The sequence below is a fragment of the Martes martes genome (assembly GCF_963455335.1).
Source record: "Martes martes genome assembly, chromosome: 5".
NCBI classification, from domain to species: Eukaryota; Metazoa; Chordata; class Mammalia; order Carnivora; family Mustelidae; genus Martes; species Martes martes.
In genome coordinates, this window is record NC_137892.1 from 123,048,166 (window position 1) to 123,070,314 (window position 22,149).

The 22,149-nt window shown below is 45.1% G+C and overlaps 1 protein-coding gene across 2 annotated transcripts in view; it reads left to right on the plus strand.

Annotated features, from left to right (window-relative positions):
• Positions 1-10,716, plus strand: part of GLRA1 (glycine receptor alpha 1) — a gene marked incomplete at both ends in the record, with an annotated part of 80,080 nt that extends 69,364 nt beyond the window's left edge. The window contains 2 exons of one of the 2 annotated variants that reach the window (XM_080804661.1): positions 4,256-4,402; positions 10,402-10,716. In XM_080804661.1, the coding sequence (XP_080660787.1) occupies positions 4,256-4,402; positions 10,402-10,716 (462 nt within the window). The remainder of the gene's footprint in view (positions 1-4,255; positions 4,403-10,401) is intronic. The other variant, XM_080804662.1, reaches the window with a different exon arrangement.
• Positions 10,717-22,149: the final 11,433 nt, after the last annotated feature.

Genomic DNA, 22,149 nt, shown 5'->3' on the forward strand with positions numbered 1-22,149 from the left:
ATGCGTGTGTGTGTGTGTGTGTGTACCACATCTTCTTTATCCATTCATCAGTTGGTGGACATTTGGGCTCTTTCCATAGTTTGGCTATTATTGATAGTGCTGGTATAAACATTAGGGTGCAGGTGCCCCTTCGGATCACTACGTTTGTATCTTTAGGGTAAATACCCAGTAGTGTGATTGCTGGGTCATAGGGTAGCTCTATTTTCACCTTTCTGAGGAACCTCCATGCTGTTTTCCAGAGTGGCTGCACCAGCTTGCATTCCCACCAACAGTGTAGGAGGGTTCCCCTTTCTCCGCGTCTTTGCCAACATCTGTCATTTCCTGACTTGTTAATTTTAGCCATTCTGACAGGAGTGAGGTGGTATCTCACTGTGGTTTTGTTTTGTGTTTCCCTGATGCCGAGTGATGTGGAGCACTTTTTCATGTGTCTGTTGGCCATTTGTATTAGACTGCTTGGATTCTCATGAGAAACCTCACTCCTCACAATCACACTGCCATTCTGTATGCCCACGGGCCCTCTCCCTAGGATTTAATAGTCTCTACCCACCCCTCAGTTTAAAAGTATATAATCAATCCAATGACAAATTAGTTGTCATTCTTATTGAGGATCCCTGGTACATGACGAGTTGCTTCTCTCTTGCAGCTTTTAAGATTCTCTCTTTGTGGGGTGCCTGGGTGGCTCAGTGGGTTAAAGCCTCTGCCTTCGGCTAGGTCATGATCTCAGGATCCTGGGATCGAGCCCCGCTTCGGGCTCTCTGCTCAGCGGTGAGCCTGCTTTCTCCTCTGTCTCTGCCTGCCTCTCTGCCCACTTGCGATCTCTATCAAATAAATAAATAAAATCTTAAAAAAAAAAAAAAAGATTCTCTGTCTTCTGACAGTTTGATTATGAAGTGTGTAGGTGTGGAGCTCTTTTGCATTGCTTGGAGTTCATGAACTTCTTAGGTGCGTACATTAGCGTTTTCCTTCAAATCTGGAAAAATTTTGGCCATTATTTCTTCAACTACCCTTTCTGCTTCTTTCTCTCCTCTCCTTCAGGCACACTCATTAAACATATGTTTGTGTACTTGATAGTTCCCCACAGGTCTCTGAGGCTCTGTTCATTTTTCTTCATTCTGTTCCTCTGACAAGATAATCTCAGCTTCACTGATTCTTCTTCAACTTCACGGATTCTTTCTTCTGTCTGCTCAAATACACTATTTATCCTCTCTAGTGAACTCTTCAGTTATTTTTCAACTCCAGAATTTCCATTTGATTCTTTTTATCATTCCTATCTTAGGTTTAGTTTGGTGAGACTTTGTTCTCATAATTTCCTTTGGTTGTTTATACAGGCAGGTCTCCTTTAATTCTTTAAAAACATTTAAAATAATTGATTTAAAGTCCTTATTAAGGGACACCTGGGTGGCTCAGTTGTTAAGCATCTGTCTTCAGCTCAGGTCATGATCCCAGGGTCCTGGGATAGAGTCCCTCACTGGTCTTCTTGCTCAGCGGGGAGCCTGCTTCTCTCTCTGCCTGCTGTTCCCCCTGCTTCTGCTCTATCTCTCTCTCTCTCTGACAAATAAATAAAATCTTCAAAAAATAATGATAATAAAATAATTAAAAAAATAAAAATCTGAAAAAAAAAAAAGCCTTTATTAAGTCCAACATCTGGGCTTCCTCAGGGGAAGCTTCTTTGGAATGCTTTTTTTTTTTTTCCTCTTCTATATATGGGCCTGTCTTAGTCGATTTGGGCTGCTATGACCAAGTACCAGAGATCGGGTGGCTTATAAATAAAAGAAATCTATTTTTCACAGTTCTGGAGACTGGAAGTCTGAGATGAGGTGACAGCGTAGTAGGGTTCTGGTGAGGACCCTCTTCCAGCTGCAAACTACCAACATCTCCTTATATCCTCACAGGGTGGAAAGAGAGTTAGCCAGCTCGCTGGCCTCTTCTTATAAAGGCACTAATTCCTTCAAGAGGGTTCCACTCTTAAAATCTAATTACATCCCAACAGCCCCACCTCCAAATACTGTCACATTGGAATTAGGATTTCAACCGAGGAAGGGGGTGGCAGGGACACAAACACTTAGTCCGTTGCAGGCCCATCCTTGATGTCTTTGCATATCTTATAATTTTTGGTTGAAAATTATACATTTCACATAATGTAATGTGGCATCTCTGGAAGTCAGATTCTCCCTCCTCAAGATTTGTTGTTGGTTTTTTTTGTTTGTTTAATAACTCTTGTGAACTAATTCTGTAAGCTCTGTATCCTTTGTTTTGTGGAGTCACTGAAGTCTGCGTAGTTAGCTTGGTGGCTAGCTAAAATTGGATAGAAATTTGCTTAAATGCATGGAACCTAGAAATCTCCCAACCTTTTTCTAGAGCTCTACAGATGTATTAGGACACACCTCCAACACTCAGCCAGGCAGTTTACAGTGTTGCCTCACCCCTCGCTTGCAGCTTGCTCAATGTGTCACGGTTAGCCGGAGTTGAGAGCTAAGGGGCCTTCTCAGGCCTTTCCTGAGTAGCACCCAGGCCTAAGCACACAGCAATTCTCAGAAATATGTCAGAGCTTCCTAAAGCTCCCTATGGACATCTCATTCCCCTAGATTTTCGTTTAAGCTTTTTAAGCAGCCTATTGTTTGTGTCAACTTTACCTAAGGCCTCAAGCAGACCTGATGTTCTAGAGTTGCCATTGACTGTTTTCAACAGATGCCCCTAGGGAAAAGGCTGCTCCACTGGGCCAGTTCCAAGGCAGGTGAAATAAAGACAGCCTTCCTTGTGAGTGAGGTCTTTCAGCGAACCACAAGACAGGCCAAATAATGAGAGTTCTCTGGCAAAGGGGGTTTAAAGAAACTCCACCTCTGTTCTGCCCCATCCACCAACTGCCTGGATACTGGTCTTCACTTTGCTTGCAGACTGTTGGTTTTCTAGGCTAGCACAGAAGTGGGGACAGGAGAATGGAATTCGGCAAGTTAAAACACCACAAGTCCCCAAGAGAAATGAAAACATATGTCCACACAAAAATCTGTACAAAGATGTTCACAGTAACATTATTCATAACAGCCAAAAGGTAGAAACAACCCAAACGTCCATCAACTGATGACCGGGTCAACAAAAGGTGGTATATCCATACAATGAAATATTATTAGGCCATAAGAAAGAATGAAATATAGGGGCACCTGGGTGGCTCAGTCACTTAAGCATCCAACTCTTGGTTTCGACTCAGATCATGATCTCAGGGCCATGGGATCCTGCCCTGCAGTGGGCTCCATGCTCAGCAAGGAGACTGCTTGTGATTTTCTCTCTCTCCCTCTGCTCCTCTCCTACTTGCATGCTCTTTCTCTTAATAAATAAATCTTCGAAAAAAAAAAAAAGGAATGACATACAGATCTATACCACAACATGAACGAATCTTGAAAACATTATGCTAAGTGAAAGAAGCTAGTCATAAGAGGCCACATGGTATATGATTCCATTCACAGGAAATGCCCAGAATGGGGGATCTATAGAGTCAGAATGTAGATTAATGGTTGCTTGGGATGGTGGTGGGGGACAGGAATTGGGAGAACAGAGAAAAGAATAATGGCTAAAAGTCACTGGATTTCTTTTGGGGGTGATGAAAACACTCCAAAATTGACTGTGATGATGGTTGCATATATCTTGAACATATTAACGACTACTGAAATGTATACTTTAGCTTTGTGAATTGTATGGCGTATGAATTTTATCTCAATGAAGCTAGGTTTTGTTTTCGTTTTTGTTTTTAATGCCACAAAATTTGATGCTCTTACTGGCATTCAGCTGACTTTTTAAGTAAATGCTTTCATGATTGCTGTTAGCCTTTGGTTAACAGAGCTTCTGAGAAAGTTTATTCTGACCATTTTTACTGTTGTTCTCATTGCTCTTACAGCGAAGAGAGTTTTTGAAATCTTACTCTGCTACTTTTGCTAACATCCTCTGTTTACTTTCAGTGTTAGGTACACCACTCCCTATCACCCTTAGACTAAGCACAACATTCTGTTTCACTCAACGATGATGCTAGATACACCAGCCTCCTCTCCTTACTACACTTCTAAGTACCATATTCTTATTTCCTCCAGTGTTTTGTATAGTCTTCTTGGTGCATTTTTCTTGTTTTTCTCTGTGCTTTCCTAATATCCCAGCTGAGGAGTGAATAGCAGTGGGTGATGGGGGCGCTACCGAGGAGCAGAACTATTGAACTATTTCATTCTCCCCTGCCCTCACGCCCCTGCGCTCTTCCCCTCCCCCACTCCAGGTGTCCTATGTGAAAGCCATTGACATTTGGATGGCAGTGTGCCTGCTCTTCGTGTTCTCAGCCCTACTTGAGTATGCTGCTGTCAACTTCGTGTCTCGGCAGCACAAAGAGCTGCTCCGATTCAGGAGGAAGCGAAGACATCACAAGGTAGGCCTTTGGATCACTACCTAGGGAGGGACAGCGGGTGGTAAGCAGAAGAGATCCAGGCAGCCTTGTATTGTGATATTTGTTTTAGTGGACTGTCCTTCTCAGTGGGTAGGGCAGACATAAAATAGGGATGAAGTCCTAGAACTCCCAACTTCCTCTCCCACAAATAATGCCTTGTGGGGTCTGTAGGCAGTAACTCTTCCAACCATGACACTATAGAAATGATCAGGTTATACCCGAAGACAGAACTGATGGAGCAAACACTGATGGGCTAACATAATAACTAGCTGTGACCTGGAAGCTTGGCAGGCTGAAAGGTGGTTATTGGTGTTTGCTGCGAGGCTGCATTATTTCCAAGGGTTTGGTTCCAGAAAGGAAGTGCGTCAAAAAAGGTAAGATCTTTGAGTAGAATGCCCAGTGCCAGGCCTTTGCTTCCCACTTCCAAGAGAAGAGCATCATGCAAGATGCTCCCGCAGAGTGAATTCTCTCACTTTATGAGGGCGTGAATAAAGAACTACTTGGCCAACCATCTATACGAAGTCACCAACATCTGTTAACTCAGAGGCTGTGCTCCAACCAGCAAATGCCACTGGGGAGAGTGCCATCTGTGGGAACAAACTGGTTGCACACCTTGGTCTATAAATATTTCCCCCAAAGACTTCTCCCCTGGAGATCAGAGAACCTGCTTTTCTTTCCAACCTCATCTCCACACCACTTTCTCCTTTGCTCTCTGAGCACCAACCACCCTAGTTTTTTCTCCTTTTGCTCAAACATACACACAGGACTTCAGATGTCTTGTTCTCTCCTGGAATGCCTTCCCAGTGAAATTTGTTTAGTGTTAACCAACCACTCATTTTCTGATTCTCAGCTGAGGCATCTTCCCTGATACCTGGGTGGAGGGATAGGTCCTGTAGTGAGGTTCTCACGCACAGTTGTCAAGTATGGCCATGCAGACTGTATCCTACACAGGCCCCCTTGCCAGTGAGGCACTCTTCTCTAAGTCCTGCCTCGGCATGGACTGTATCAGCCAGAGGAAGGGATTCCAATTCCTATGTCTAGAAAGGAGGGATGCCATTTTTCTAATCTGCCCAAGGATGCTGTATGAGCTAGCAAAGGTCATGCTCTACTAAAGCTTAGTTTCCCTCCTTCTGAACGTTCATTTTGATGTGTAATTGTACATTCATGATGTAGCTGTTTGGTACTTATCTCTTCCACTGAATTATGAACTCCATACAGGTGGAGACCATGCCTACTTTTGCTCGGCGCTATGTCTCTGATGCCTAACAGAATGCCTGACACATAGTGAACATGCTCTAGGAACCAAGAGGAGCCCTTCCGGTCAGAGAGCCTGCACAGGAATTTTTCCAGCAACAGATTAGGGCAAACAATAATCCATATATTATGACCTGTCAGGCCATACCACATACCTGCCACACACCAATGCCCTACAAGCTTTAGACCGTCCTACTTCCGCTAGCCCCCTACCCAGCTACCATGTACTATGTCAATGGACCCTGTTTCTTTATCACTGGTTAGTATGTGACTTCAAGATCTCCTTTTTCTGGGCCCAGTTTCTCCATCTGTTAAGTGGACTAAATTGGCACCCTGGGGGACTGTGGTAAGGATTAAATCAGATTACAAAGTAGCTTTAAGTTTTATTCCTGCCACAGAAGTGCCAAGGAACCAAATGATTACACATGCACAGATTTCCATCAGTGTGTTTCTTAAACATCAGCAATCCGATTCAATTAACTTCTAGCAGTTTACCATAGGCAGGAGGCAGACATTTCAAGGTGGAAGATGTCCATGGGAGTTCAGGTATAACCGTCCTTTTAAATCTGCATTGAAAGAGAAAACTATCTCAAGTATAGCAAGCCAGACAGGATTTCTCAAAAGACTTCTAGTTTTAGTCCTCACTGTCCATTGGATACTTGGCCTCTGACTATTAAAATAATCTAAGCAAGGAACTGACCACACATAACAATCTTGGGAATTCATTATTTTTCCTTTTCCCACCGGCTAGCAGCTTTTTTGCATTTTCCTCTGTGAAAAGAGGGTTAATACATTTGTTGAAGAGACACTTACTTAGGGAGACTATGTCCATGATATTTGACTAGCATCAGGCCACTAGACTGTGCACTGCACAACTCGAGGGGGCACTATTTGCAGAGACTAAAATGTAAATGGAGCCCTTGCAGACACATAGTATGGTGGGCCTACTGTACCTCCAAAGGCTGCCTCCACCGTCACCAGCTCCCTACCAGTTTATACACCAGCAGAAAACTAAACCTTCTCCAGGTGACATGTAAATAAAGCCCTATGGGATTTTATCAGCTAGCCCTGCTCAGTTCCCGCCTGGCTCTGTCACAGCATGTTAGAGCCCTGTACAGGGAATCCTGTCCTCTCCTCCCATGCCAATGACAACAGCAAGGAGGAGCAAGTCGCTAGGATCACAGAGGTGCTGGTGGCAAAAGCAACAGAGGTGCTCAAGCTCCCATGGCTCCCACTGAGCACACACCATCAGCTGCTTACCTCTTCATCAGTGTTTCTGTCCTGAAGCAGATAAAAATAACCCTGCTGTTTATTAGATCAAAAATAAGAACTGAGACTTACCCCCAGGCAGAGGTCAAAAACCAGTAGCCGGAGATGAAATTCAACATACAACTGTCTTTAATTTCACTAGCAGTGTCTTAGAAATCTAGAAAAAGGTACAAGCATTTAAAAAATCACACTTTTATCTTCAAATAGTCACAGCTCTCTGGTCCCACTGGATTCACATCCCGCTTGATCCCGGGGCACTGGAAGAGCCTTTAGGTAGGGGAAGCATTCTCCGAGTCCCTTCTGACTGGAGATTTCTTCAGCCCTGGCTCATTTCTTCACTCACATTTCTCCTGCGTGGCCCCTTATGCGCGGTTGAATCAGTGTGACCTTGTTCCTAAGAGCTCTGATGTTGGCTCAAATGTCAGAAACTACAAGGATGCAGAATGGGGTTCACCATAAAGCAGTGCTTCCTTTGGAGTAAACCCCTCTGCATGTGGCTTGTACAGCGGCAGCGTATAAGCATGGGCTGCAGAAACCTCCCTTCAGCAGGAAGTTTGCAGAGGGGGTTTTCAGCCCCAGATGGTGAGTGAAAAGGAGCTATCTCCATGCCTGAGCTTCTCAGAGCCTGTGATCTTGGCCGGGCTCCTCAAATCCCACCATCCTCCCATGTTACCTCATTTGTTGGGCACAAAGCATCTGGTCCTCAAATTCCCTGGCCGGCCTCATTAGTCAGATTATTAGGAAACCTGCGAGCCATACTGGGCAGGCACACTCCCAACCTCCCTGGGTTCTAGAGGAGGCGACCAGATTGCTCCTGCTCCATCCCCAAGCTTTCATTTCCTGCCATCTGCCGGGGACAGCAGGAATAGCAAGCCTCTCTCCCATCATTTCTCGGGAATTTCCTTTCTCCTGGCTACCCTGTGAAACTGATGGTCATCTAACCAGATGGGGCCTCCAGGCCACACCCCACCCCTTCTACTCCCATGTTTGATTGATGAGAAAGGCAGAGAATAATTCGCCCAAAGCTGTACATAAAATTAATTTGGTACTTCCCTTGCATAACTAGAGCCTGGTAAGAAAACATTTTCAAGCACCCCATCCTGCAGCAAGGACAGATTTATACTGGAAAGCAAGAGAGTTGGACCTGGACCCCCTCCCAGGCACAGGGTCCAGTAATTTGAACAGCTGCCCCCAACTCCTTTCCTTGGTCCTGGTGCAAACCTTCTACTGTTGTCCTACTCATAGACAAATATTTATTGAAATCTATTTGCCAAGCACATGTTCTTTCCCCCTTTCTGCCATGAGGCTGTTGGACCAGATTCAACCATTTGCCAATGATTTCTTGGCATTTTTCACGTCTCAAATCCTCCTGGTACCAGGAATATAACCCCATTTAAAAAAAAAAGAAAAAAAGAAAAAGGAAGCTAAGAGTAGTGAAGATATACTGGTAAACATTTACTTATTCAATAAATATTTACTGAGCTTTGAGCTTATGTCCAGAAACCCTGTTCATATGTTCAGTGTTGAGAGTCCAATGAACATGAGTAAGACTCTGCCTTCATGGAGCTTAGTGCCTAGTGGGAGAAACAGACTTTAATCTGAAACACAATGTGGGGAGCCTAGGTGGCTCAGCTGGTTAGGAGTCTGACTCTTGACTTCAGCTCAGGTCACGATCTCAGGGTTCTAAGATCGAGCCCCACATTGGGCTCTGGACTGCGCGTAGAGCCTGCTTAAGATTGTCTCTCTTCCTCTCCCTCTGCCCTTCCCCCACCCTGCTCTCTAAAATATAAAAAGGTTTGCATGAAGTAAAGATTAAAATGTATTTTAAAAGAAACATAATGTGATAAGAGCTTTAAAACAACAACAGAGAAGGAGGCACAGGGAGCTCATGGAGCACACAGCAGGGGCACCTTGTCTACCCTGACCCTCCGGGATGGCTTCTGAATCAGACGTTAGTTCAGTGAACGAGAAGGCGCTGGAAGCAGAGGTTCGGAGTATATCCAGGAAGAGAGAACAATTTGAGCAGAGCCTGCAGTTAAAACGGAAGGAACATGACACTTCTGAATATATGTAAATATTTGGGGGTGCCTGGTGCATGCAATGCCAGAGAAAGAATGGCACAGCTGAGACTGGAGAGGCAGGCAGAGTTCCGGTCATCTAGGGCCTCATTCACCACGTAAGGATGTTAACTATCCTGAAGCCAGCGGCAGCCCGTTAAAAGAGTCCAAGCAAAAGATGACCGATAAGGATGTGTGTTGTGACAACTCAGCTGGGTTGGGGGGGCTGGCCCAGAGGCAGTAGAAAGACTGGGCTGGAAGTTGTCACCACAAGGTCATGGGGTGACCCAAGGAAGGGTGACAGGAGCAGAGCTATCAAGGGACTCCTACACAGTGTCGCCTGTTCTCGGTCAGCCCTGCCCAACACAGAAACAGGCGGGAGACAGGTGGGAGGACAATGTGAGCTGCTCCAAATTCCCCAGAGCCACACATGCATCCACAGCTCAGCAGAGCCCCTCGGTGCCACCGCAGAGCTCACATGGGAAGATCACCAAGCTAGACGTGATGAGAGTGGACAATGGTGTCTCCATGAGTCAGATCAGGAGATCACCAAGAACTGGGAAAGGGAGAAATTAGAAGAACACAGGCAGCAGGCCTGTTGGTGGTGAGCGTAAGGCAGGGACAGAGAAATGCACAAGGGATGACTGGCAAAGTGCAACCGACTGGCAGGTATGCCATGCATAAGGTAAGGGGAAGGGCAGAAGCCTGTCAAGGTAAGTTGGAACCATATGATAAAGGGCTTTGAATGAACTATGTCTGAGGTTACAAGTGCCAGGGCTGTGGGAACGTGGAGGGAGAAAGCAGCTTTAGTTTCCCTGAGGCGTGTGAAACAGAGCTGAGGCCCACAGCGTTTGCTCTCTCCGGGGCCATGTGCCACCACCCCCAACCCATGCCCGAGAACACACCCACTGGGGAATGGGGTGGGGGAAGAGGGCAAGGAGGCAACAGAGGCAAAGCAGGGGATCCCTCCAAATTGTCCCCTTGATTTCCAACAAAACAGCATTCAGAACGTCTGCTCATCTATAACCTCTGATGGTCAGAAGAATGTCTTGATGTAGTGGGGTGAATCTTTCCTCCACTTATAGGAAAATATGAAGTTAAAAAAACCCTGAGACTCAAATAGAGAAGGGACTTGCCTAAGGCCACAAGGCTGGAAGCGACGGAGCTGAACTTGAACACAGGTCTGCAGACTCTCGGCCCCACTCCTATCCCCTGGTTTGCATCTGTGTCCACGTGCAAGTGGCGCCCCTCTATAAGGCATCACTCCCCAGCCAGCCCAAGAGGCTTCAGAAACCTGGAATGGTAGCGGCAGGGAGGCAGGGAGAACCAGACGGGCCTGGCCTGGCCCCCAGGGGAGTGCCTTGCAGGGAGGGTGCCCAGCCCCTGTCTTATTTTAAGTAGAGCCCCATGCTGAATCTGTTCCAGGAGGATGAGGCTGGAGAGGGCCGCTTCAACTTCTCTGCCTACGGGATGGGCCCCGCCTGTCTGCAGGCCAAAGATGGCATCTCCGTGAAAGGCGCCAACAACAACAACACCACCAACCCTCCTCCGGCACCATCTAAGTCCCCGGAGGAGATGCGAAAACTCTTCATCCAGAGGGCCAAGAAGATCGACAAAATATCCCGCATTGGCTTCCCCATGGCCTTCCTCATCTTCAACATGTTCTACTGGATCATCTACAAGATTGTCCGCAGGGAGGATGTCCACAACCAGTGACGGGTCTGGGATGGAGGGGCAGGGGGAGGCTGGGAGAGGACAGAGTGGGAATAGCACAGGAATCTGAGAGCCTAGGGAAGAGGAGGAGAAGAGAGGGCGGGGGCACACATACACAACTCCCTCTCTCTCTGCGCTCCGTGCAATAGCAAAATGCAGTGATGCATGAATCTTAGAATGTGGCACTATCTATTTAACCGCGGGTGGGCTGATGGGGGGGGGGAGGGAGGGGCTTTTCTAATATAGGAGCTGAGGGGTCGGGAGGAAGGGGAGGGCTAGGGGCGGGGGTTTGGGAGTGGGGGAATAACAGCTTTCAAAAATTTGAGTCCATGGGCTGGGCAGTTTTCCTATTTGGAAGGAGTGCAGTCTGCCCCAGAGCAGAAGGAAAGCAATGTAATATATGATATATATTCATGCTTAATATTAATGCAAAAACCACAAGAACAAAAGATTTGTTTCTAAAATCTATCAGCCTAGTAACTGCTTAAATTTTTAAAGTCACAGAAGTGATGGACAATTTTTCCCAGAGTGGAAACAGTCACAAATAAGCTTGCTCTGGTGTGTGTCCCATATCACAGCCCTCCAAATGCCATGCCTGTCTTCAAACCGGCCCGGGAGGACACATGCCAAAAAGCCATCCCACCTCTGCTTCAAGAGGTTAATGCGGCCTGGCCATGGGTGGTGGAAATGGGGAAAGGTGGAGAGAAGAGAGGGAATGACTAAGGAGATGGGACATCTCAGAGGCCCAAGGATTGATAATCAAGACAACTCCACCTCAATCCTCAGGTCTCAAGGCTAAGGACCACACCGGCCCCTCTCCGAGCCATCTTGCTTCTGTGCTTCGACACCACCCCACTTACCTTCCACTGCCACCCAGAAATGGCCGCCATGGTTTTCCCATTATATTGCCAATATGCAATCTTTTTTATGGTTTAAAAAAAAAAGTAATAATCTCAAGAAGTAATATGCAGATAGACTGAGTATAAACAGATGCACTTTTTTCAAATGTCTATTTTTTTGGAGAGTGTCTTTGGAATTGCAAGTAGGTATATATTTGGGAAGGTGGGGTCAGTGGGATGAAGTAGATTTATTATATAGTAGTTCTACTAGAGGAAGTTTTAAGAGGTAAAAGGGTCGTAATGAGGCTGCTGCAGATCAGATACATACAGGTGGAAGGAGATAGTGATGTTCAGAAAGTCTGTTCATTATATTTTGACATTTCATATGCCACAAATAATGTGAAAAGTGTGGGGGGATGACCCCATGATATTTTTATAAGTCTTTTTTGTTTTGTTTTGTTTTCCTTTTTGGTGCTTCGCTTAGCTTTAACAGTTAGGGAAGTTAGACAAATATTTCTTTCCTTCCAACTCTGATGTGCCAGAACTATCCCGGGTTAGCTAGGGCACTCCAGAAAAAAGGAGAAGGACTAGGAAATAAATGGTGAGGGGTGGGAGACCCTGCTGAAGGACACGGATGTTCACTGATGGAGGGAGGGTCTGCAACGGGGACCACTAAAGACAGGAGTAGTCTCCAGTAGCCTCGGTCCTCTCTGCCAACAGCATCACGCCTGAATCACGGCACCGCCATCTGGGGCGTGCTCCCTGCCGCGGCCTGTGATCAGTATACTGGGTTACATCTCTTCCTTTCCACTCCAGTGTCTTGGCGTTGGGGCTAAGTAGTGATAAGATGGTGGGACACAGCGGCCAGTCGGTTTGTCCTGAGGCCTGGGTTTCACGGTGTTAGAGTACCCCCAGCATGGGGGAGGGGGGAAGGGAGACAATAGGAGCCTAACTCTTCCCTAAAGCCTTCCCCAAGGGACATTTCTCCCGTTCCCTGTGGCACAATAGCTAATACCTCTAGAGGCCCAAAACACCAAACCAAGACAAGGACCTAGAGTGATTTGGGTAAAGAAAATGCACTGTGCAGCCAAAAAAAGCATTTGGCTTTGAGGCTTGAATGAAAAAACTGTTTACATCCAGGGTCAAGGTTAGTAAGTCATTGCCTTCCCTTCTCTTGGCCTGCATAGACCAGAAAATTAAGTTGTATTCTAGCCCTGGATGATGCGGGATAGAACCCAGAATCCCGAGTGGCGTCTCTCATCCACGACTATCCTTTTGTCCTTTTCCCCAGCACAAACTGTGTCTAAGGGAGGAAGCGAAACAGATCTAAACAAGTACCGCCAGTTCAAGACGAGAGTATCGGTCTCTGAACTGCCATCAGCACGACATTCACTTTATTTAAGGGAGGAAGTCCTTCATCCTGCAGTGGCACCTGCGTCACTGGAGAGGCGATTTGCCCCTTTCACTGGCACTTTATTCACTTTAAGGGGAAAACTGTTTTTTAATAAAAAAAAAAATTAAAGAAGCCCTTTTCTCTAGTTTACTCATTACTGGACTAAATTCAGAATGTCTGAAGTCTAGGTGATCAGGCAGCAGAAGTGTTAGGCCTCTGTCAGGGACTAAAGGCAGTACCAATTGTTCCAGCACATTCTGTCTCCACTCAAGCAGCAGTATCTGCAGATTTCAAACTAGGCTCCTTGTATGAGGTGTCTGGAATCGCTCCGAAACAGAGAAATCACTGGGCCGTTTGCCCAACCTCTGCTGGGTCCTTGAACTTCTGCCATCATATTCAACTTGTGGGCCCACTGGGAGCTGCCAGGTCTAGTCGACAGTATCTGACAGACAATAGAATCATCTTTTTGAGACACAGAGAGGGAGAAGGTCACTGATATCTTTACTCCAATTATTCCAGACTTGGTATTCCTCATGGAAAATAAATGTGAGTGAATACATTATAGCAGAAAAGAACCTGAGTTTTGGTCCTACCGCTGATGTGTTGGGCAACCTTTGGTAAATGATTTCGCTCTAGTTCCTCTACAAACACAATGAAGAGAGTGGTACAGATCCCTAACCGCTTCCAGCTCTAACTATCCCCTGTGTTTGAACATAGGAGGTTCACAGAGAAGTTGAATGTCACTTTTCTTTCCGAACCCTCTCGATAGCCGTGCACATATATATATATGCACATGTACATGGACCCACACGATCCTTGTCAGCAGCCTTTCTTCTCTGGAATCTTTGCAGATTTGTTCTTCTTTTTGCTCTCCTTTCTCAAAGATGAGCAGTCATGATAAGGAATGTCATGATAAAGTCAAAAACACCATCATGAATTAGAAATGGAGCATTCTCAAACAGAAGGCATTATCATTACTGTACAATGTAGAAAGGAGTTAGCAATGAATTACATGGATTTTATCATTATAAAAAAATCAAACTAGACAATTTAGGTCAAAAACATTTTTTAGGTGCTCCAACAGACAGGATAATGCTTTCATTTTCTTTCCAGCCTGTGCGCAGAGCTTATCCCACGTGGGGGCCGCACACGCCAGACGTTATGGCAGGGGGACCTGACAGAGGTATGATGAGTGGTTTACTGGTTTTCAAACTCTCTCCATGGCCAGGCCAGTGTTTATGCATGAAGGCTACTGGGAGAGAGCAGATGGTGAGTTCACCCACCTCCAAAAACCACAGCTAATCCCAGGAGTCAGATTTAAGAAATATCAACTAAGCAGACAGATAATAATACCAATACTTTCTCACCTTAGTTTACAACTTACCTAGATTCCTTTCAAGAGCAGCCACAATAAGTGGCTCCGCTCTGCCACCCTCTGGTCCTTTTAAACACTCAGGAGTCCAATCTTGGCTAAGGCTATAGGGAGTGACCAAGAGAGGAGTGATTAGAAAGATGCCGAGTATGTGTGAGAGAGACAGAGAAAGGTAAAAGGAAGTCATCTGATCCAAACTATTTCTTCTTCTAAGCTGTCAATAAATAAGAAATGCATCCCTCTAAGAGGACTACCAATATTTTTCATAGACTATTTTTCATACTAGGGAGAAAACAAATATGACAGAAGCTGGCTCCTTCCCCTCAAAGTACACATTAAAAAATTAAAATACAAAACAGAGGACACACTGTTACAGGCATCATTAAAAAGAGACTGTGTTTTGTGAGGCTCCACGATACTAAACTGCAGAGACCAGTGCCCCAGCTGCGGTGCTACCATCACAGATAAGCCAGTCTTCTGTGCAAATGAGACTCCTTAATTAACTGCACGACACTGAACCTGAAGGGAGCTGAGTTCTCATCATGTCTGCAGTGACCACCCCCTGAGTAGAAGAAGCTGGCGGGAAGTGGCCTGCTGGTGGTATAATGTTTATCGGCTTGAGGACGGGGGTCCAGAGCAGTGATCGGCAACTTTCCCCCAGTCTGGAATCCGAGCCTAGGGACGATGAGTCCAGTTCTGGAAGCTATCAGATGTATACCCAGGCACCTTCTGTACGTTCTGCCCACCCTCCACCCCAACGCTGAAGAGGCAGGCAAGACCGGGTTTCCTCTATGGGCTGTATTTCTCAGACTGTCTAGAAAGCTTGCACTCTGAGGGGCTGGTAAGGTCTGCTGAGGAAGGTCGAATGGGCCTCTACCCTCTGATATAAAGCTTCTCTAATTCAGAAACCAATCAGATCAAAATTCTCTAAATAGCATATTCTTAAAATACAATTGATCTTTTCTTCCTCCACTAAGTCCCTTCTCTCAGAAACCAGCTCCAGAAACTTGAATTGAGAACCTTCCTATTTTCCTACAGAAATGGGAGTTTATCCTGACCAAAGGAAGGAGTAAAAGAAATACGCCTTGTTTTGTTTGAGCCGGCTTTTTAAACTACTCGTATCAGTGTAAGGAAAAGCTCGTGATGGAAAGGCTTTGGTTTCACAGTATCCCGAAATCCCAATAAATAAGGAGATATCCTTGGACAGGTCGAGATCCCAGCAAAAATAAGAGAACTTTGAAAAATCCTGAACTGCCGCCCTCCCAACCCAAGTAACCTAAAATCTTGAGGGCCCGGAATAGATGATGCCACTACCGAATCAGGATCCTGTTGCTTCCTTCCGGATTTCTCCAGCTGTAGAGACAGCAGAGGCAGGAGACAGGTTTGTTCAGACATGGTGCTATTACGCGCTGTTTTGATGGAGCTGTGTGGTTATTTAAAGCAATAATTAAGGTGCTTTATCATTCTTTCGAACAGCAAAATGAGTTCCAAAGTAGAAATTATTGCCCAATAATTTTTAGGATCATTAAGGCTTCTTTAGCTAGCATCCAGACCATTACTTCTCCCTCTTATGCTTTCCCCGACCTCCTCCCACTGCCTCCCTGCCAGCATGTCCTGTCTCATCGGCTTGTGCATCTCATTTTGTAAAACCAAACAGCTCCTGAAGGTGCTGGTTTATTTCTGAGGGGGGGGGGGCTGGGAAGGACTAGCACGGGCACAGTAGCTCCTGTCTCATTTGTTTGAAGGCCGCAATGTCTACTCTTCCTCTTGCCTCTGCATTTTGACATTTCACTGTTCTGGAAAATGTCCATTGGAGCACTGGGTCGAAAAGTCAGAGTCTAGAGAATGGCAAGCCAAAAATACACCCTTCAAGAGCCCAGTGATGGAAATCACGTTCCACATAAGGCCATTAACCAGCTACAGAGAGGTACCAGCTAACTAATATGGGGACAAAAGACATTTGCTGTCTCATACAGATGCAAGCATAATGGGTCCCCCATTCCCACACTTGCCCGGCTGCACAATTCCCTGCTTGGCCTTGTTCTTGGCCTGCCTTTCTTCAGATTCCAGCTTTCTTTCTTTCTTTTTTTTTTTTAAGGTTTTATTTATTTATTTGAGAGAGAGACAGAGTGAGAGAGCATGAGAGGGGAGGTCAGAGGCAGAAGCAGACTCCCCATGGAGCTGGGAGCCTGATGTGGGACGTGATCCCAGGACTCCGGGATCATGACCTGAGCAGAAGGCAGTCGCTTATCCAACTGAGCCACTCCAGTGCCCCAGATTTCAGCTTTCTTAAGCAACTTCAGAAACTCAGTATCCTGTATAACCATACCTGCCTTCTGGGGTGGACAGAGTTCAATAGGAAGTGAGTTCTTGTTCTGGTGCTCCCTCGGGCTCACCATGGGAACACTTGGCCTTTCTCGGCCTGCTCACTACCCTATAAAAACAGGAAGTTGAAGGAGATTTTTCAAAGGCAAACCCTGGATACTTTGATGGGTTGAAGAAAAGGGTATACCATGTGTTAGAGAAGGTTTCATTAATTCCCTGTTTCAGTGTCAAGCTGGGAACCCTCTCAGGCCTTTTGGTGGCCAGGTAGGGAGAGGTTAAGAAAGAGGAGAATCTTGGCCCTCGAAGATTACAATCTTAATAGCTTTGTTTTGGTGTGGGCTTTTTGGCCATGGAAGACAAGGTATTTCACAGCACTGATGGACTTGCCTCTCAGACTGGCTTCTCACCTGAGAATCCCATCAAACACCAGGACAACATTCCACTCTGGTATTTTAGCATGTATGTCCTGTGAAGGCTGTAACCCGCTTCCCATGGCAGCTGAGTTCTCTCTGCCAGAGCCTTTGGAAGAATCAAAGAGAAACACATCAGAGCAGAATTTGTGAGATACCCCTAGAGAAGTATCTCACAGGGACTCCGAGCCCCCTCCCAGCCTGTTTCCCCACACATACAACTTAATCATAACAAGAAACTTCCAGCAAGATTTAAGAATATTTGCCCCTACTTGTCCATTATGCTAGCTGCAGTTACAGGCAGAGACTCCAGACCACTCAAGAGATTCATCTAAATTCATACCATTAGCTAGGCTATACTAATAAAAAGAAAAAATACTATAGCCACTGTGGCTGGACTCGGGCCTGCTCACTCCACGCTGTACTGCCAAACAAAACCTCACCCTGGCAATGATGTCTCTGAAATTGCTTCCACACTCCTGTAGCTCCAACAAACACTCCTTATAATCAGAAAACACTGCTCCTGTCTTTCCCAGCAAGAATATATTTAGGCTTTACATCAATGGGATCTCTTCAAAACGTTTATAGGTTGACATTATGACAAATGATCTCCGCTCTCTCTTCACCTGGCCCTGGAATTAATGAGAATATTGCAGACCGAAACTTTTTTCTTGTTTCCAAGGTTAAGAATTAATAGACTTAAAAAAAAAAAAAGGCAATTTTTAAATTTCCCATAATAAAATAGAAACCACACTGTAAACCAGTCATTTTCTACCCTACTCTAGAATGGATACATGTGTGATGACACAGCTACAGTGAAACAGTGATTGAATTTCTAGGTGGTTACTATATGGTCTCCATAAAATTTTTGTCATTGTTAAGATTCTATTTATTGGGACGCCTGGGTGGCTCAGTTGGTTGAGCAGCTGCCTTCGGCTCAGGTCATGATCCCAGCGTCCTGGGATCGAGTCCCACATCGGGCTCCTTGCTCCGCAGGGAGCCTGCTTCTCCCTCTGCCACTCTGTCTGCCTGTGCTCACTCTCTCTATCTCTCTGACAAATAAATAAATAGAATCTTTTTTAAAAAAAAGATTCTATTTATTTATTTGACAGACAGAGATCACAAGTAGGCAGAGAGGCAGGCAGAGAGAGAGAAAGAGGAGGAAGCCGGCTCCCTGCTGAGAAGAGAGCCCAACTCGGGGCTCGATCCCAGGACCCTGAGATCATGACCTGAGCCGAAGGCAGAGGCTTTAACCCACTGAGCCACCCAGGTGCCCCTGGCCTCCATAAAATTCTTACATATTTTCCCCTCTAAGCTTCAACTTTCCTATCTGTACAAAATTACTGAATTCACTGAGCTTGAAGGGGTCCCCCCAGCAGAAAAGTTTTCTTTTTAAAGCCACTTCTCCAGTTGTCTTTTAGCTGCTGAAAAAAACAAGAGCACTTCCCCTAGACTTAAGGGGGACCCACTCCTCATGCTACCCTCTCTGTTTTCCTCTCTACAAGCATTCGTGGTTTTCTAGGGCAGCAGAAAGGGCACTAGCTTCCAAGAAGGCAGAGATGCATCTACTCTAGGCAAGCAATCAGCTTCTTTATGCATTTGGGGACAGTAACGCCCACATCACAGGTCCACTGTCTGGATAAAATGACACAATACGTGTTAACCCCACCCCCTCACAGTAAACAATCTAAAGCATTATCATTATCTGTCTCTCAAAATTCTTACCACGTCTTCTTCTGTTTGCCAGAAGAGGTCATCCAAGAGCTTGCTTTCAGAATGGGGGCTGGCTCCCCAAAAGCCCAATCCACCTGCCCTACAGAGCAGCCTATTCGGTGACATTTCAGGACAAGTCCCTCCGTGCTTACCTCAGAGTTCATACATGCACTGAAGAGACCTGATTGCACTTATCAAGCATCTACACCCCTTTTGCCCAGGTATCATCTGACTACCACCTATATAGAAAGCACGTACAGTTCTGAAAACAGCTGTTACTACATGGAGACTAGTAAAAGATTGTGAATGAACCCTGAATATCACAACACAGCTATTGGGCACCTAATATATATCAATTTCTTAAATTACATAATTTACTTCCCACACTGGCCCTGATCTTCTCAATTTATAGAGGAAATGGGCTCAGCAAGTTTATTAGCTCAAGTCAAAGTCTTGTCAAAGTTCAGATATGATTCTATAGACAGGAGGAAGCTAAGTTCTGGAAAGAGGCATGGTATGTGTTTACCTCTTTCACTTACCTGTTTCTGACCTTTAACAAACTATTTGGCCCTCTGTGACCTCAGTTACCCCTCCCCTATAAAAGCTTTATCTCCCCAAATTATTGACTATAAAATCAAGTGATTGATGTGGTAATTTATTCTATCATTTAAAAAAAAGTATATAGGTGTTTATTAGTTCACTTTAACTTGAATGAATCCTGTAACTGGACACTTTTGCCTTGGTACATTCTACTTACACAAAAATTTACGCTCCTATAATCTGTTAAATGCCAAGGAGTACTATCTTGTACTAGACTAGAAATCAAACTACTTCTTAAGAACCAAACAAGACAATCTGTGGCTTTCCTCTTCTCAGAACTTGGATATAAACGATACCAGCCCACCTTAAGTTGAGAGCCTACTAATCTAGTTTTGGCGTATGAGGGATTTAGAGTTGATATGGGGCTATTTTCTGGCTGTGAAATTGTGGAAAGAATAAAATGAGTTAGCAAGAAGGCCGGGTAGAAAACATGCTACTTGGAGGATAGTGAGAAAACACTGGTTTGTAGTCCTGCCTGAGGGCACTGGGTGTGTAGAATGGCGTGGATTTGGTCAGCATCAAGAGGAAGGACTAGACTTTTTCTGGAAGTCTTTCAGAAGTTCAGAATTCCTTTAAAACATCCACTCGACCAAGAACCTACTACAAACAATGCCAAGGCACAGGAATGAAAGATAAACACCATTCCTAACTAAAGAACTTAAAATTTAGTGCAGTGATATGGGATGCGGATATGAATAACTCATTCAAGGGAAGATACAGTAACAGAGGAGGCAGTAGAGACAGAATCCAGACACATGATGTCTCAGAGGGACTATCCAAGGTCTCATGGAGAACAGGACATGAGAGCTAAGCTAAAACAAAAGGTTATTTTCCACAGCAGTTTGCTGTTCAAATTTACGTAACTGTGGTCTCACCCACCTTTCAAAGGGTTAACACAAGTAAACCACTTCCTTCAGGCAGGTATTCAGGTAAAGTGGGAGATGAGATACCACTGCGACAAGAGTATTAAAAATGGCAGGCTGACCAAATGTGCCAGTAAAGGAGGGCCTTCTAATGGTTCTTTACTCCCATCCAGGCTCTGGAAATAGAGTGGGAAAATGGAATTACAGGGAAATGGATGGATATACCCCCCCTCCCCTGCAAAAAATTATTCTAAGTAGAAACTGCAGCTTGTCTCCAAGTCCGTTTGTTCCTGACTCAATCCCCTGGGTAACTGGATGTGAGCTAATTAGCCAGACAGGAGGTCACAGGACAAGGCCTCTGCTTACTACACTTCCTAGGTCCCACCTGGCTTCATCTACTTCTCCTCAGTTGTATCCAGAAGCTACAGCAGTGACACCGGGAATGGCTTAGCTACTTCTCTGAGGACCAGGGCAGCTCCTTCCACGCAGCCCCGGATGCTGGTGAGGAAAGGGGCACTCGGCAAGGACCCTACTTAGTGACCTCAAGTCAGATTCAGTGAATCTCCAGGTAGCTGCTACAGACTTGCCTTCCAATGACTTTTTGAAATGTCCCAGAGCCTGGAGAAAGCAGCTCAGCGTTTCAAGGTCTGAGTTACAAGTGGAAACTCAAGGAACAGGTCCTAAAACTTAGTGTCAGGACCAGAATATGTATGCTCCTTCCAGTCTATCAGCTTTGTTTTTAACCTCCCTTGCACCTGCCTATTTAATCCATTATGGCCAGGCAGTATGCCTTAAAAGCAGGGCATCCGAATGAAACCCAGCCTCTTTTCTTTCAATATAGGAGGGGATGATAGAAATGCCAAAATAATCACTCATGTGTGATGCAGAAAGTATTAACAGAGAGAGGAGGGTGCCATGGAGCAGGCAGAACACAAGCTATGGAACATTTCAAGGCTTACAGGCCATTTGAGCAGTGGTACCTTAAAGAGGAGGCTTTGATGGATGGGGAGACTATTCAGCAAAAGGAACGTGAGTAAAAATATGGAGGTAAAAAATAAGGGGCATATACAAGGTACAGGGATTATCTGTTTGGCTAAAGTGTAATGAATGCTAGGCATGTTTGGAAAGATGGATTTGAAGTATATCATAACCACCTTAAATATAGCATAAGGGATCAGGACTCTGGAACATGGCAGTTCTCAAGGACCAATCAACACAGTATCCCTTCACGGGCAGAACCCGCTTATTCTATCTTCTTCCCATGAGCTGACACTTCCAGCCTAATTCAGATTTCCCTGTGCTTATTTATGGAGAACTTATCTTTGCCTTCATCTACAAAGCAGATATGGTACCCTCTAGAAATTCACATCTTAAAGGGCATCAATTCAACCCAGGTAATTACTAAGCGTTTAGTTGTGTTAGGTAGGCACTAGAAGGGGGATAAGAGAGGTATGGTAAAGTCATGGTTCTACAGTGAGCTCACTACCCTATAGTGATTCTAAAAAGTTACTTCTGGAGTTTCAGCTTTGCCAACTATCAAGCCAATACTTAATACAATGCACATGTTTCTAAAGGAGAGCTTGTGGTCCAAATGCTATTACCTTTTGTGATCTGAAATATTAAACAGAGCTGACCTAGAAGGAAAATACAGTCTAGCATGTTCTTTTTATTTCTTAGCTGCATCTGAAATGACTCCTCCCAACCCAGGGAGAACTTCCCTATTCAACCCATGAGATCATGTCCACAAAAAAAAAAAAAAAAAAAAAGGGTATGGGGAGCAAGGGGGAAGGGTAGGAAAAAATACAGATGAAATGCCACTGGTTTTTAATCAAGTCATTGCTACTGGAAGTATGTAAAAAAGAATAGTTTTTTGTTTGCTTTTTCAGAACAATTTACCTTTCTTAGGCAAATTCTTTAGAAA